The 17,637-nt window shown below is 43.6% G+C and overlaps 1 protein-coding gene across 23 annotated transcripts in view; it reads left to right on the top strand.

Moving 5' to 3' along the window:
* The window catches only part of LOC144580984 (uncharacterized), a 94,757-nt gene that overhangs the window by 19,789 nt on the left and 57,331 nt on the right, over positions 1-17,637 (top strand). For 10 of the 23 annotated variants that reach the window (XR_013531418.1, XR_013531430.1, XR_013531420.1 and 7 more), the window contains one exon: positions 780-811. The exons of 7 other annotated variants lie outside the window; for them this stretch is intronic. Coding sequence is in view for 2 of the 16 variants with exons in the window: in XM_078362470.1 (XP_078218596.1) it covers positions 780-811; positions 16,535-16,661 (159 nt within the window). In the remaining 14 variants the exon portion in view is untranslated. Of the gene's footprint in view, positions 1-779; positions 812-16,534; positions 16,662-17,637 lie in introns of all 23 variants that reach the window. 6 more of the 23 variants (XR_013531415.1, XR_013531414.1, XR_013531413.1 and 3 more) reach the window with 1 other exon arrangement.

The raw sequence follows: 17,637 nt of genomic DNA on the forward strand, positions 1-17,637 counted from the left end.
AGTTGATAAAGCAGTGGCAGGGTTTGAGAGGACTGACTCCAATTTTGAAAGAAGTTTCACTGTGAGTAAAATGCTATCAAAAAGCATTGCATGCTATAAAGAAATCTTTTGGGCCAGTCATGGTGGCTCATGCCTGTAATTTTTGCACTTTGGGAGGCTGAGACAGGCGGATTGCCTGAGCTCAGGAATTCCAGACCAGCCTAGGCAACACAGTGAAACCCCATCTCTACTAAAATACAAAAAATCAGCCAGGCATGGTGGCAGGCGCCTGTAATCCCAACTACTCAGGAGGCTGAGGCATCAGAATTACATGAACCTGGGAGGTAGAAATTGCAGAGAGCCGAGATCCTGCCACTGTACTCCAGACTGTGAAACTCTGTCTTAAAAAAAAAAAAAAAAGTGAAACTCTATCTCAAAAAAAAAAGAAAAGAAACCTTTTATAAAGGAAGAATCAATTGATGTGGCAAACTTCATTGTTGTCTTATTTTAAGAAATTGCCCCAGCCACCCCAGCCTTCAGCAACCACCACCCTGATCAGTCAGGAACCATCAACATCAAGTCAAGGCCTATCAGCAAAAGGATTATGACATGCTGAAGGCTCGAATGATCATTAGTATTTTTTTAAAGCAATAAAGTATTTTAAATTAAGGCATTTTTAAAGACACAATGCTATTGCACAATTAAAACACTATAGTATAGTATAAACATGACTTTAATATTCACTGGGAAACCAAAAATTATGTGTGACTCACTTTATTACAATGTTCACTTTGTTACAGTTGTCTGGAACCCAATCCACAACATCTTCAAGGTATGCCTATATTTCCCTTTTCATTACCAGTAACAAAATTTTAATTCAATTTCACATTTTCCTGTCTTCCTCTTCTATTTCAATCTCTGCTGTTGGTTGCCACTTTCTTTGCTAAGTTTCCTTCCCTTTCCCAATATCAAATCCTAAGCTTTATTCCCTTTTCTGTATCTTTAATTTCAGGTATTTTTTGTGGTTTCTAGCAAAACTTTTAAGTGACTGAAGATATATAACTCTGAGCCGGTTAGAATCTGTTAGACTTATGTGATCTTTCTAAGAAGTTCAAAGTAATTCACCTTAAAAATTAAACTTTTCCACTGTAGTTATTCATTTATCATCTCCAAATATCTGGAGACTGGGTAGGGGTGACTTTTACCCTTCCTATTTTAAGAGTAGACAAATCGAGATTCAGAGATGATAAATAACTTTTCCATCATCATTATCCTGCTGGTTCTTTGATATCCAGACAAAAGTAATGAAATGATGACCTGTGAATTCTGCATTATTACCTCCTTCATTGGCTAAAAATGACACTGGGACAGGCTGAGGGAGACTGCTGTGCATTGTATGGGGGTTAATGATCTGGCAGAGGCAGAACTCTGTACTTAGGTGTCCCTAAAAGGCAGGAACCCCAGCATCTAAACAATCGTCATTTGATATCCTGTGTCTGGCTGGGCCTTTGGCATCTGGCCCAGCCCTCCCAGCAGAACCCTGTGATAATCCTTGCCTACAAAGTATGGGGATGCAGTGGGCATTTAGCTGCCAAGAATGTTATAGACAATAGAAGCAGAGAAATTTCAAGTATTCCTTCCTAGAGTAACAAGTGACAGCTTAGGATGGGAGGGTGAATGGCCTTCTCTATAGATTACCAGATGAGTTAGTGACTATGAAAGTGGTTTCTAAGTAGTAAAAATATGGAAGACATGATGGTTATTGCTGTGACATTATAAATTGCATGTGTTACCTGGTGCAATGGTGGCTCATGCCTGTAATCCCAGCACTTTGGGAGGCTGAGGTGGGCAGATCATGAGGTCAGGAGTTCGAGACCATCCTGGCGAACATGGTGAAACCCCGTCTCTACTAAAAATATGCAAATTAGCTGGGCATGGTGGCGCATGCCTGTATCCCAGCTACTAGCATCCCAGCTACTTGGGAGGCCGAGGCAGGAGAATCACTTGAACCGGGGAGGCGGAGGTTCTAGTGAGCTGAGATTGTGCCACTGCACTCCAGCCTGGCAACAGAGTGAGACTCTATCTCAATAAATAAATAAATAAATAAATAGCATGTGCTGTTTTCCCCCCGAGGTTTGTAAGGAAGACCACGGAGATCTCAAGTATTATTACAACCATGAAACCCAAATTCACCTTAGTGTACTTCCGATTAGGACATTTTTTATGTCATTGGGTTTCCCTCAGCATCTGCCTATGCCTGATAAGTCACATTTTCCTTTTTTTTTTTTTTTTTTTAAGATGGAATCTCACTCCAGCACTCAGGCTGGAGTGCAATGGCTCACTGCAACCTCTGCCTCCTGGGTTCGAGTGAATCTTCTGCCTCAGCCTCTTGAGGAGCTGGGATTACAGGTGCCCACCACCACATTTAGCTAGTTTTTATATGTTTAGTAGAGACAGGGTTTCATCATATTTGCCAGGCTGGTCTCAAACTCCTGACCTCAGGTGATCCACCCACCTCGGCCTCCCAAAGTGCTGGGAGTACAGGCGCGAGCCACCACACCCGGCCAAAACCACATTTTCAATTTCCTCAGTGCTTACAGTTCCCTAAGGCACAATGCAGAGATGCTCCTCTATGGAGGTTAGAGCAAATTCCCCAGGCTAGTGTTACCCCTGCTTTGTCAGCACTTATTTTCTGAAAGAAGAATCTGGTGTGGCTTCATCTTTATTCATAATTGTTCCTCCCAATTTTCTGTCACTCAAAGCCTTCGGTGCTCTAGGGAGTTGAGTGGGGGACAGGGGGCTTGAGGCATGGCCTGATCCCAGGCTGATATTCCATAGCACAGCATTTATCCTGTGCCTCTGGCATCCTCTGCTCTCTGAAAATCTGCTCCAAATCTGGATGGAAGAAATAGTCGCAAACTCCCTTAAACACGCAGAGGTAGCCTTACAGCCTTAAAGGTCTGTTATTCTCCAGACCTTTTCTAGTGCTTTGTTTATAACATAGCTCTAAAGAGTCCTGTAATCTGGTTGCCTAGCTGCACAAATTAGAAGCAACAGGAAGATATCTTGCAGTAGGGGAGGGAGGGAAGAAGCTCAAACTGACAAAGGAAGTGCCTGCTGAAGGCCTGAAATCCTGAGAAGAGACAGGAAAACAAAATAGCGTAACATAATGAAGGATGTGATTGAGATTACCCTGAGTAAGCTGGAAAAAGGTTTCAGTGGGCTGGGAAATCTGGTGAACATGTAATATAAACATGTATATTTCACATGTCATGAAAATACTGTTTAAAAATTTTGGCATTTAAGGAGTAAGGTTCCCTTATCTGTACAAATCCAATTATTTATAAGTCTGCCGTAAACCAGAATTATGAGTATTTCCTATAGTGACAATACAATGCTTTTTTTTCTTTTTGACACAGAGTTTTGCTCTTTTCACCCAGGCTGGAGTGCAGTGGCACAATCTCGACTTACCGCAACCTCCACCTCCCGGGTTCAAGCAATTCTCCAGCCTCAGCCTCCAGAGTAGCTGGGATTACAGGCACCTGCCACCACGCCTGGCTAATTTTGTATTTTTTAGTAGAGACGGAGTTTCTCCATGTTGGTCAGGCTGGTCTTGAACTCCCCACCTCAGCCTCCCAAAGTGCTGGGATTACAGGCATAAGCCACCGTGCCCAGCCTATAATGCTTTTTTTATAGTAAGGATTTCCTGTGAGAGTGATTCAGGCATTGTATAGGAATGTGATTGGAATGCTGAATTCATTCATACTCTGATTTGGTACTTATATAGAAGTGTTGGCCAGGTGTGGTGGCTCACACCTATAATCCTAGCTCTTTGGGAGGCTAAGATGGATGGATTGCCTGAGCTCAGGAGTTCAAGACCAGCCTAGACAACATGGTGAAATCCTGTCTATACTAAAATACAAAAAATTAGCTGGGTGTGGTGATACATAGCTGTAGTCCCAGCTACTCAGGAGGCTGAGGCACAAGAATCACTTGAGCTTGAGAGGCAGAGAGGTTGCAGTGAGCTGAGATTGTGCCACTGCACTCCAGCCTGGGTGACACAGCACAACTCTGCGTCAAAAAAAAAAAAAAGAAAGAAAAGAAAAAGTGTCACATTTCAGACTTCATTCAAAGCTCTCTCAACCACACATAGGCTTTTCCTTACATTTCTTTCATTGCCCCAGGAGTTGCTTTTGATCCTGCGTGGAAGCCTGAGCTGTGGGAGAGTGCATCTCAGGACTGGAGGTCCCAAACAGGAAGTGACTTCAATCTTCAGGGAAGTCACTGCCCGGTTGTTGCCTGGATTCATGTTCAGTGTACCGATCAACTAACCAGCCCAATGCATTTGTCACTGCCTCTGAGTCAAGCCTGGGCAGGGCACAGAGGCTGGCGTATAGATTCTACTCTTGTGGTCTGTCCCGTTCGCAAGGCCGCAAGCTTTCTGACTGGCCGCTGTGAACTGTCAGGCACTGGGCAGGAGGTGATGCTGGTTGCACCAGAGGTTTCTGCTGCTGTTATATGCTTCTGCAATTACCTCCCTTCTTCTGTTTGCAGATTCATAGTTTGGCCACACATCTTTGCCAGCAGGAAGGTCTGTTTTATTCACTCCTCACTGACCGCCCCCCACCCCTGCTCCATGACAGAGAGTATGACTGACTTGGCTCAAAGCAAAGAAGCAGCAAGGCTGCAGAGCCCATAAAGCAGTCAGAAACATGCCTCACTTAGCCCTTGTAACTGCGATGTCTTGGCTTGGCCATTTGCCACCCTTCCCTGTTCTGGCCCTTAACATGCTTCACTGCGGGGTGGTCGCTAATTGGGAAATTTAGTACATCCTTCTTTGAGGATGATTGTTATGGCTATAGAACTATGAAATAGGGTGCTAAAATGTGGTGGAGCACTGGACTTAGAATTAGGAAACCTGGTCTTGATTCTAACCAGGTTCTGGTCCTGAGTCAGCTGTGGATTGCTGTGTCATCTTAAATCTCTTCCTCATCTGCCGGAGGGGGAAGGGGACGATGGTTGTACTAGTCAATCCCTGAGATCTAAACATTAAATCTTCCATTTTCTTTCCTGTTCAGACAGACAGAAATGTTTTGGTTTATTTCCTAGAGTGTCTTTTCTTTTTCTCTGTATCCACATCTCCTTTCACTGGAACCTCTCTTTTGGTGAAGCACTTATTCATCTATTTCATTTTAAAGCTGCCCTGAGAACTTGGGAAGATTGTATAGAGGTGCCTAGGTTCTAGGAGTTTTTATTTTGGGACTAATATAGGGAATTTGATATTAATAGAGTTATTGTAGTCCCATCTGGAATTTTAATCACTGAATCACAGGGAGAGCAGCCAAGCTAACCATACATGATGCAGTTAGATTTGGAACTAGACATCTCTGCCTCAGTTCTCTCCTGCAAGTGACTGGGGTGGGAGCAGAAGGAATATGCTATCCCATCGCCTCCCATCATTAGCACTGCCCAGAAAAAGCAGGGGAGAGACTGAAAAGGGTGTGGTAGCAAACTTGGACAAGGATACCAGACAAGTGGCAGACTTTATGAAATGCCCACTGTTTGGCAAATGAGCCAGGCATTGTGGAACAGGGAGACCAAGGACAACTTTCTACAAACAAACCCTGCCTGTTCTTGCTTTGGGGCTTATATCAAGTTTTCTCCAGTTGGCATGCCCTCCTTCTCCTCCTAGCTTATTCAAAGTTCTACCCATCCAGCAAATTCCACCTCTTCTATTTAAGTTCAGTAAACCTTTATTGAGGATCACCCAATGACCCAGCCCTCTTTTAAGGATACAAAGAGGCATAAAAACTTAGTGCCTGGCCTCTGGCTGACAGTACTATATTGTCCTGCTTGGGTCACTGTTATTTCATGTATGTTTCTTTTTCCTCTGCAGCTGAACTGTAAGCTCTGGAGGGCAAATTGTGTTTTGAGGGGTCCCACAACCACCCCAAGTTGGGTGATTTACTAGAAAGACTCATAAGACTCAATAGCAGGTTTTACTTATAGCTAAGGTTTATTACTCCAAAGGATACAGAACAAAAGCAGCAGAAAAAATATACATTGAGTAGGCACAGGCTTTCAGGTTTATCCAGGGCTGCGCAAGAGCACTTAGCCAATTAACAGCAAACTACAGGGACACCTGTGAAATGTCTCTGTCTAGGAAAGCCCACCCAAATCTCAGAGTCTCTGAGGTTTTGTGAAATGACACTCAGGATCCCAACATCAAAACCAGGTGCATCATGCATCTTGCCAAAACAATCCAGAGAAGTCCTGACAAGCACATACAGATACCCTGTTGCTCTGGATGTATAAAATGGCATCAAGACATCGTCAGTTGGTGATATAAAGAACATCTGAGGGCTGTATTCCCAGAGGTAGGCCTAGGGGAAATCATAATTCTAGGATCCCCTGGAGATGTGCAAGGACTGATCAATTAGAGCTTCTGTGTTAACCCTTTCTTCAATGCTGTGTCTTATACATTTCACATATCCCCTCAGAGTGCTTAGCACAGACGGGTCTTCTTCTCTAAGCCCAAACTCATATATTTTACTATCTCTTCTCATGTTCAGTCCCATAGACATCAACACCTCAACATGTGCAAATATGAACTAGATTCCCCCTTTACCCTACTCTTCTCCATCTTAGTAACTGTCAACATCATTCACTCTGTTGCTCAAGACCCCAAATCTTTGTGATTTCATTGAGTCTCCTCTCCCCCTTACCTCCCACAACCAATCAGGAATTTCTTTTGATTCTAACTTTGAAGCATATTCCCAAATGTGATCTCTCATTCTCTCAACCACCCTAGTGTAAACCATCATCATCTTTCATCTGGACCACTTGCCTCCCAAATATTTCGATTTGTCTCCTCTATATAACCTGTTGTCCACTCACCATCAAGAATGATCCTTCAAAACGTACATCAGACTGTGTCACTTCCAGCTACTCACAACTTCCAATTGCTTGTTAGTATGCTTGGAATAAAACTGAAACATTTTACTCTCCCACTCACTCATTATGCTCTAGCCTAAGACCTAGTGAATGTGTGTGTTTCCTCCTCACATGACATTCCTTCTTCCGGGACTGTTCTTCCTCTAGCGCTTTAAATGCCTGGATCCTTTGCCTTTCAGTGTCACCTTCACTATCAGCACCTCATGGAGACTTTCTCTGATCACCCTAGCTAAGGTAGCCCTGGTCCTCTCCTTACCTGAAATCATGATTGTTTATTTGTTTTTGTATTTGTTGTCACTCTACACTGACTAAACTATAAACTCACAAGAGAAGACCTTTGTCTCTCATTCATAATGATATCTTTGGCACCTAGCACTATGCCAAATTTAGAGTAGGCTTCCAATAAATATTTGTTAATGAATATAATTGTTTATTTATTTATTTGAGACGGAGTCTCACTCTGTCACCCAGGCTGGAGTGCAATGGTGCAATCTCAGCTCACTGCAACCTCTGCCTCCGAGTTCAAGTGATTCTCCGGCCTCAGCCTTGTGAGTAGCTGGGACTACAGGCGCCCGCCACCACATCCAACTAATTTTTGTATTTTTAGTAGAGACGGTGTTTTGCCATGTTGGCCAGGATGGTCTTGATCTCTTGACCTTGTGATCGTCCCACCTCAGCCTCCCAAAGTGCTGGGATTATAGGCGTGAGCCACTGGGCCCAGCTGAATATAATAGTTTATTAATAAATGTATTTGATTACTTGAAAGTGATAAACTGGCCTCTGCCCTTAAAAGGTTTATGTTCTACTGAAGAGTTGAGTAGGAAAGAAACCCAAAATAGATGGAAAACTTTTCTGTACTGTCTGGGATCCAACATAGGACATGTCCACATTCTGGACAGCAGAAACCAACAAGCAACAGAGGGACCACATCAACCAGCTGGAATCTATCCAGCTCAGCATTCTCTCTGGCAGGGGTTTCTGGGGCCTGTTTGAAGAGAGATACCAGAAGCTTGGAAATTCCAAAGGGAAAGCAAGGATCGTGGAGAGGCGATGTCTTCTCTAGGGTAGTGGCAGTGGAGTTTTTGCCAGCAAAGCACCCACAGTATGGCTTCACCTTGTTTCTGGCCTCTTCAGGGCCTCGCTTTATGGGTCTCTAGAGATCCTGTGGGATGTTTTGTTTAATACATTTCCTTTCTGCTCAAACTAGTCAGAGTGGATTTTGCAGTTTGCAATTAAGAACTCAGACCTATCTAATAGGTTGGAAAACAAGGTTGAACTTCAGAATGACTTGTAACTGACACCTAAGTTTGACAGAAAGTGTTAAAATTAGACTGATGTTGGAGGCATTACTTCAAAACTGAAGCAAAATATAACCATATCAAAATGACATGCTACGTTTGAGACAAAGCAATTAATTTAGTCACATGCCTTGGAAAAATTGTATGTGTTTTCATGTGCCTGTAAAGCACTATTTTCAAAAATGGCATTTTTAAGCATTTGCTTCTTTAAGTTGATTGCTGTTATAGTCCGGTGTAATTTTTATTACATCAGCAACTAAATGAAAAACACTTAAAATATTTTTAAACAGCAAAACTAAACTATTACATTTAAGGTTGCAACCTGAGTGATAAAACTATAATAAAAGCAAGGAAGAGAGGAAGAGATTTCCATAAAAGTCAGCGTAGGCCAGGTGTGGTGGCTCACGCCTGTAATTCCAGCACTTTGGGAGGCCAAGGTAGGTGGATCACGAGGTCAGGAGATCAAAAGCATCCTAGCCAACATGGTGAAACCCCATGTATACTAAAATACAACAAATCAGCCGGGTGTGGTGGCGCATGCCTGTAGTCCCAGCTAGGGGAATCGCTTGAACTGGAAGGCGGAGGTTGCAGTGAGCCGAGATTGCGCCACTGCACTCCAGCTTGGCGACAGAGCAAGACTCTGTCTCAAAAAAAAAAAAAAAAAAAAAAAAGTCAGCATAGTGGTTAATTTTAGGATTGGGATGGGACATGTGCCAGGCTTCTAAGGTAGCTGGCAAAGTTCTATTTCTTGACCTAGAAGTAAATATCTAAAAGTGTATTTATTTTATAATACTCTATTAAGATATGCAGTTTTCTGTTATTATATTTTGCAATTAAAATGGTTAAAAATATGTATATCAACTACTTAAATGTGAATTATTTTTATGGACATGTCTTTGGTATGTTTTCATTTCAGGACCCCTGAGGACTTTGGTATGGATTTTTGTCTGTGGTAACTTGTGAGTTACTGTATGAGCTTAACATACAGTTACCTTAAAATGTTTATTGTCCCTTATGGTGGGGCACAGTGGCTCATGCCTGTAGTCCCAGCACTTTGGGAGGCTGAGGTGGGCCAGTCACCTTTGGCCAGGAGTTGGAGACCAGCCTGGCCAACATGGTGAAACCCTGTCTCTACTAAAAATACAAAAATTAGCCAGGTATGGTAGCCTACACCTGTAATCCCAGCTACTTGGGAGGCTGAGGTGGGAGAAACCTTCAAATCCAGGAGGTGGAGGTTGCAGTGAGCCAAGATTGCACCACTGTACTCCAGCCTGGGTGACAGAGTGAGACTCTCCATCTCAGAAAAAAGAAAAAAAGGTTTATTATCCCTTATAATCAAAATTATAGAAATGAAAACAAGATACCATTATTCCCCATGAAATTGTCAAAGATGTTTTAAAAAGTGTTATTATTCAGTGTTGATGAAAGTATGGAGAGATGGATACTTACATGCCCTGCTGGCAGAAATTAAAATGACTACAGTCTTTCTTTTTTTTTAAGATGGAGTCTTGTCCTATCACCCAGGCTGGAGTGCAGTGGTGCAATCTCGGATCACTACAACACTGCAACCTCTGCCTCCCGGGTTCAAGCAATTCTCCTCCCTCAGCCTCCCAAGTAGCTGGGATTACAGATGTCCGCCACCACGCCTGACTAATTTTTTTTTTTTTTAGTAGAGATGGGGTTTCACCATGTTGGGCAGACTGATCTCGAACTCCTGACCTCAGGTGATTGAGCCACAGCACCTGGCCAACTACAACTTTTTTATAAAGCCATTTTGAAGTCTGTAACAAGGGCCTAAAAATCTTCATTTTTAGGAAACTTTTACCCAGTAAACTCAATCCTAGGACATTTATGTTAAGGAAATAATCAGAGGTATACAAGAAGTTATAGGTACAGGGATGTTGCTTGCAGTAGTTTTGTAATAATGAATTTTGGAAACAACATAAATGTTTAACACAAGGAAAATGGTACAGTCGCAATACAAAATATTATGCAGCCATCAATATGAGTAGTTTTGAATATATGCACATAGAATGTGATAATGATGGTGATGGCTAATATTTATTGATCACTCACTATTTGCTAGGGACTATTAAACCTCTACATGAATTCTCTCATCCTTGAGACAACACTGTGAGGTGAGTATTATGATTATTCTCATTTTGTAAATAACAAAACTGAAGCTCAGAAAATTTAAGTAACTTGCCCATGGTAAGTAAGCAGTAGAGTCAAGGCTGAATACTCCAAATTTACATAAAGGCTATTAACCCTAATAATCTTTAAGTGATAGAATTATAGTGATTTTTGTTTTCTGCTATTTAGTTTATTTATTTAGAGACAGAATTGCTCTGTCACCCAGGTTGGAGTGTAGTGGCACGATCTTGGCTCACTGCAGCCTCTGCCTCCCAGGTTCAAGCAGTCCTCCCATCTCAATCTGCTGAGTAGCGGGTACTACAGGTGTGTGCCACCACACCTGGCTAATTTTTGTGTTTTTACTGGAGATGGGTTTTGCTATGTTGGCCAGGCTGGTCTTGAACTCCTGGCCTCAAGTGATCCGCCTGCCTCAGCTCCCGAAGTGCTGGTATAACAGGCATGAGCCACCATGCCTGGCTTCTACTTTATATTTCCCTTGATGCTTGCAATTTTTTTATTTTTTAATTGGTAAATGATAATTCTACATATTTATGGGATACAGTGTGATGTTTTGATGCATGTATACATTGTGTAATGATCAAATTATGGTAATTAGCATACTCATCACCTCAAACATGTATAAGTTTTGGGAGGTGAGAGAGAAGATTTAGAATCTTCTAGTTATTTTGAAAATCTTAATTGTATAAAATAAACACTTAATACTTTTGTAATCAGAAAAGAAAAATAGTAGCTCCTCCTAGATATTCTTGCCACACAGAGATGCATTGACTTCTGGGGAAAGTGTCCTGGGATAAGGGTAGGGCCAAGGGTCTTGAGGCAGAAGTACAAAATAGTTTTCTCTCTGTTTTTTTTTTTTTTTTTTTTTTTTTCTTGAGATGGAGTCTCGCTCTGTCGCCCAGGCTGGAGTGCAGTGGCGTGATCTCGGCTTACTGCAACCTCTGCCTCCTGGGTTCGAATGATTGTCCTGCCTCAGCCTTCTGAGTAGCTGGGATTACAGGCACATGCCACCATGCCCGGCTAATTTTTTGTATTTTTAGTAGAGACAGGGTTTCACTGTGTTAGCCAGGATGATCTCTATCTCCTTACCTCATGATGCACCCACCTGGGCCTCGCAAAGTGCTGATATTACAGGCATGAGCCACCACACCCATCTTGTTTTTTTAAATTTTGTATTTTTCTGAGATAGAGTCTTGCTCTGTCACCCAGGCTGGAGTCTACACTCGGCTCACTGCAACATCTACCTCCCAGGTTCAAGCAGTCCTCCTACCTCAGACTCCCAAGTAGCTGGGATTACAGGTGCCCACCACCACACCTGGCTAATTTTTTATTTTTAGTAGAGATGAGATTTCACCGTGTTGCCCAGGCTGGTCTTGAACACCTGACCTCAGGTGATCTGCCCACCTTGGCCTCCCAAACTGCTGCGATTACAGCAGTGAGCCACTGCGCCCGGCACAAAATAGTTTCCTTGTGCTCAGTTTCCCCTGCTCTGTGAATAGTCTGTTTTTTTTCTAAGAACATTAACCTCCCAACTACCTGCTAGAAAAGTGGCTGCCTCGTGGGGCAGGGACAAAGGGCAGGAACTACCTGCTTTCTGAATTTCCTACTAAATTGCCTACTTAAAGCTCTGCATTTCACACTGCCCACCTCATAGCTGTGGGTTATGCATTAGTTCTGATTTGGTGCCTCTTGTTTACTTCTCTGCCACCTCTGCCTTCAGACCCAGGGTCAGGGAGCTTCCTTTTGGCTCTGGCTGGGCAGCCACCTTGGTTAGTCCAGAAGGACTTGTGGCTCCCAGTGGGTCATCATAGCTTGGTACTGTTCCATCGTGTGTCAGCTACTCCACCTTCCACCTGATCACAAGCAGTCTTTTTTCAAACTTGGATCTTTTGAGGAAAGATGAGACAAGAAAATGTAGCAGACTCCCCGTGAACCCTTCTCTAGGCCTGGGAAAACTTATTCAGTACTCCTGCTTACTAAGAGCTAATCAGTATATGAAAGAAGGACACTCAGGAAGTTTGCCTGAAGGTTAACTCAGAGACCTGGGAATGAAACCTAGCTCTCCTGCTTCCTAGTCCCCTCTGTGCCATCTATATTTAGCCAAGCTGCCCTGGGCCTTGTCTACCTTGTCTGAAAGCCAAAGTAGGCACACAGTTTGCTCATAAACATTCCTGTGCTTGCCAGCTCATGCCAGCCAACCATTTAGATGTTGGTTTTAAAACTGTGAGCCTTCCCTTGTCCCTAACTCCTAGGGCCTGCAAAGAATACACACCAAGGAATCAACAGCCTGAGTTTTTCCCAAAGCCAAGTGACCTCAGTCAAATGCCCTCAATTGAGAGGCATGTCTATTACTCGTTCATCTTGGCACAGGGTGCAGCAAATGACTCCCTCTCACAGCCACTGTTCCTGGTCACAGTTCTTTGAGTGTGCTGACCTACTTTCTTCCCTTCACAGGAAAAACAAAAACCAATAAATGTCTCCAGTGAGTAATCTTGCTTTCAGGAGCATTGACTCCGTGTTTTGGCCCCTTGTCCTTTCCCTGCTCCATTGTCACTCTGCTATAACCACAAGAAAATGGTTCCTGACTGAACTAGAGCTCTGCTTGTTGCTTACTGTCCCCATTCTGTAGCTGGGTTTTCAGAGCAACTATGGCCCACATATCACAGGGATGGGGGCATAGCCCTCCCTACCTTTCCTTTCCCTACTACAACTCATTGCTTAGTAGTATAAGATGGATTAAAGTTGCTTCTACACAAGAATTTTGGGAATCAACAGAGTGTCTCTGGTTTTGGCCACACATGCCATGCTATTGGTAGCATTATGGACTGAGAGGTATTCAGCTTGAGACCCCTGACTTGACTTACTCCAAGAAGGGTCAAGTGGCTCAACTCAGTTGCCTTGACAAGCAGAGTCTCTCTTTGCTGATGTACAGGTGACTCTCAAAAATGCACACTGAGGTTCTTTGTGGCAAATGGATCATTTTAGGCTGTCGTTACCCTTCGCGATGTACATGCTGTTGCCCACTCTCTCCAGCCATCAGCTGGAAGCAACTTGGAAAAGACATGCTCATTTTAATGTCAGTCTGAGAAAAGTTAACTAGAAGAATAAATCTGCTGGGCTTCAGAGGTGAGGTGTAGATGGGTCATATAATGTATGTATTCCAGAGTGCCTTTTGGATTATCTGCCAGTTTTAATAACCTGGTATGTCTGTTCTTCATGACCATGGATAACTGAGTATATCTTATTTTGCTCCTCTATCCCTGGGCACTATGTCTCCTTTCTTCCTCCCTTGTCCTTGTGTGTACAACAGATTATAACCAGCTTGCCTTCTAGAATCCTGTCAAATTTCATTTATATCGAATGTGCTGGCCAGGTGTGGTAGCTCATGCCTGTAATCCTAGCACTTTGGAAGCTGAGGTAAGAGGATCACTTGAGCCCAGGAATTAGAGACCAGCCTGAGCAGCATAGTGAGACCTCGTCTCTACAAAAAATAAAATTTGAAAATAGCCAGGTATGATGGCACAGCCTGTAGTCCCAGCTACTTGGGAGGCTCAGGCAGGAGGACTGCTTGAACCTGGGAGGTTGAGGCTGCAGTAAGCTGTGATTATGCCACTGCACAACAGCCTGGGCAACAAAGCAAGACCCTTTCTCAACAAACCAGAAGTGCCAACATGGTCTTTTAAAAAGGTTCCAAGTGCTTTTCATCAGCTCCAAAGTCATATTGGAAGTCTTGGCAACATGGCAAAACTTGTCTCTACAAAAAATACAAAAGAAACAGCCAGGCGTGGTGGCACACGCCTGTAGTCCCAGCTACCTGGGAGTCTAAGGTGGGAAGATCGCTTGAGCCTAGGAGGGAGAGGTTGCAGTGAGCCGAGATTGTGCCACTGAACTTAAGCCTGAGTGACAGAGTGAGACCTTGTCTCAAAAAAAAATCAATCAGTATACATTAGGAAGCAATGAGTTGGGTTTTTTGGTTTTCTTTTTTCTTTCTTTTTTTTTTTTTTTTTTTGACAGAGTCTCACTCTGTCACCAGGCTGGAGTGCAGTGGCACAATCTCAGCCACTGCAACCTCTGCCTCCCAGGTTCAAGTGATTCTCCTGCCTCAGCCTCCTGAGTAGCTGAGACTACAGGCACCCAACACCGCACCTGGCTAATTGTTTGTATTTTAGTAGAGATGGGGTTTCACCATGTTGGCCAGGATGGTCTTCATCTCCTGACCTAGTGATCCGCCCACCTTGGCCTCCCAAAGTTCTGGGATTACAGGTGTGAGCCACCATGCCCTGCCTTAAAGTAAGTTGCAGAAAGATATATACTGGATGCTACTATTTTTCCCAACTTGGATAGAAATTAATACACAAACGAGTATCTTTTGTTTGCGAATAGGTATATATGTAGCAAAACACAGACTGAAAGACTAAGCCTAATTCATGATAAGTCATTTCAACCACTTTGTATCGTTCCATCATATAAATATACCCTGATTATTTATATGTTCTCCTTTTGATGGACAATAGCTTATTTCCAATTTTTGTATTTTACAAGCAGTGCTGCAATGTGCTTCCTTTTACATGTCTCCTAGTATATATGTGCAGAAAGTTTCACTAGACCAATGAATACCTAGAATTAGACTTGTTGGGTCCTGTAGTATGCTTACTTTCAACTTTACAAAATATTGCTAAATTATTTTCCAAAGTTGTACCAGCTGGGCACAGTGGTTCATACCTGTAATCCCAGTACTTTGGAAGGCCAAGGCAGTAGGATCATTTGAGGCTAGGAGTTTGAGACATGCCTGGACTACATAGCAAGACCCCATCTCAAATAAATAATACAAATATAAAATATATATAAAGAAAAAAATCATATTGTAGTCATACTGGCCACAAGAGGCTGCACCTCAGCAACTAGCTGATCTCAGGCCAGCTGGGCCAGGGTTGGGTGAACCCATCCTCTGAAGAGCTGGGCAGGTAGCAGGTGGTAAGACAGGACATGGCTGTAGGCAGCAGCCAGGAGTCTCTACTTCTGGAGTAGCCATTCATACTTGTGGTTGTAAAGTGTCTGTTCCCTACCTCATTGTCTGGGTTGGAGGTAGAATGTGGATGAATGACAACAGGACTTCTGCATTCACAGAACTAGAGAGGGGAGGGGTAAGCTAGGATGGGGAATGAAGATGAATCACAAGCAGCAGCAGAAGTGAGGGGAACAGTAGAGAGATAGGAAGGGTGATATTGCTAGTCAAAACAGTGGGAGAAAGACCCCAAAGACATTTCAGAGATCACTGAGTAGGTTGTCCTTCCCATTCCCAGTTCAGAGCAGGACCTTGAAGGCAGAGTTTCTAGAGAAGTGCCCACCAGACCTCAGCATTTGCTGCCCAGGATCACCTCAGGACTCTGCTACCCATGTTTTTGTGCAGAGTTCCTTGGCTGCTCCAGCTATGGCTCAAGTGAGCCCATGTGCAGCTCATGCCTCTGCTCTGGAGGGCATGAGGGTAAGCCTTGGCAGCATGCACATGGTGTTGACTCTGCAGAAGTGCCGAGTACATGAGTTATGGGGCCGTGGTGGCATCTCCCTAGATTTCAAAGGATGTTATCAGACAGTCTGGGGCCCAGGCAGAGACTTGTTGCAGAGGCAGAGCCACTTCAGAGAGCCTTCACTAGGGCAATGCCTAGTGGAGCCGTGGAAACAAGAATCCTGCAGAGTCTCCACTAGGGCAGTGCCTGGTGGAACCATGGGAGTGGAATCACCACTGGGACCCCAGAGCTGTAGAGCTACCAGCATACAGTGCCAACCTGGGAAAGCTGCAGGCATGAGACTCTAACCTGAGACAGCTGAAACATGTTCTGAGCCCAACAAAGCCATAGGGGCAGGGCTGCCTGAGGCCTTGGGGGCCCAACCCCTGTCCTAGTGTGCCCAAGATGCAGGACATGGAATCAAAGGTGGTTATTCTATACCTTTAAGACTTAATGTGGTTTTCTCTGTTGGGTTTTGGAATTACTTGGGACCACTTTCTTCTTACCTGTTTCTCCCTCTTAGAATGGGAATGTCTATCCTATGTCTGTCCCACTGTATTAGTCCATTCTTTCACTGCTATAAAGAAATACCAGAGACTGGGCAATTTATAGACAAAAGAGGTTAATTGGCTTATGGTTCTACAGACTATACAGGAAGCATGGTGCTGGCATCTGCTCAGATTCTGTGGAGGCCTCAGGAAACTCAATCACAGCAGAAGGTGAAGGGGAAGCAGGCATGTCTTATATGGCTGGAGCAGGAGGAAGAGGGGAGGTACGACACACTTTTTTTATTGCATTTTAGGTTTTGGGGTACATGTGCAGAGCATGCAATACAGTTGCATAGGTACACACATGGCAGTGTGTTTTGTTTGCTTTCTCCCCTTCACCCACATTTGGCATTTCTCCCCAGGCTGTCCCTCCCCACCTCCCCCTCCCACTGGCCCTCCCCTTTTCCCCCCAATAGACCCCAGTGTTTAGTACTCCCCTCTCTGTGTCCATGTGTTCTCATTTTTCATCACCCGCCTATGAGTGAGAATATGCGGTGTTTCATTTTCTGTTCTTGTGTCAGCTTGCTGAGAATGATGTCCTCCAGATTCATCCATGTCCCTACAAACGACACGAACTCATAATTTCTGATTGCTGCATAATATTCCATGGTGTATATGTGCCACTTTTAAACAACCAGTTCTCATGAGAGCTCACCATCATGAGAACAGCATAGAGGGGATGGTGTTAAACCATTCATAAAGGATCCACTCCAATAGTCCAGTCACTTCCCACCAGGCCCCACCTCTAACACTGGGGTTTACGATTCAACAGGAAACTTGGGCAGGAACACATACCCAAACCAGATCACCCAGTATTGTATTTTGTAAGTAAACCACTTGTTTAATTTTAATCTGTTTCTTCACAACTGGAGGAAAATTTGCCTCAAGGTGAATTATGCCTGGAGTCCCATTCATATCTGATTCAGATGAGACTGGACTTTGGATCTTTGAGTTGACACTGGAACAATTTAAGAATTTTCAGTGATGAAGTCCTTGCTTATGCCTATGTCCTGAATGGTATTGCTAGGTTTTCTTCTAGAGTTTTTATGGTGTTAGGTCTTATGTTTAAATCTTTAATCCATCTGGAGTTAATTTTTTTATAAGATGTAAGGAAGGGGTTCAGTTTCAGCTTTCTGCACTGGCTAGCCAGTTTTCCCAACACTATTTATTAAACAGAATAATGGGGAATCCTTTCCCCAT

The sequence above is a fragment of the Callithrix jacchus genome, chromosome X, assembly GCF_049354715.1.
Source record: "Callithrix jacchus isolate 240 chromosome X, calJac240_pri, whole genome shotgun sequence".
NCBI lineage: Eukaryota > Metazoa > Chordata > Mammalia > Primates > Cebidae > Callithrix > Callithrix jacchus.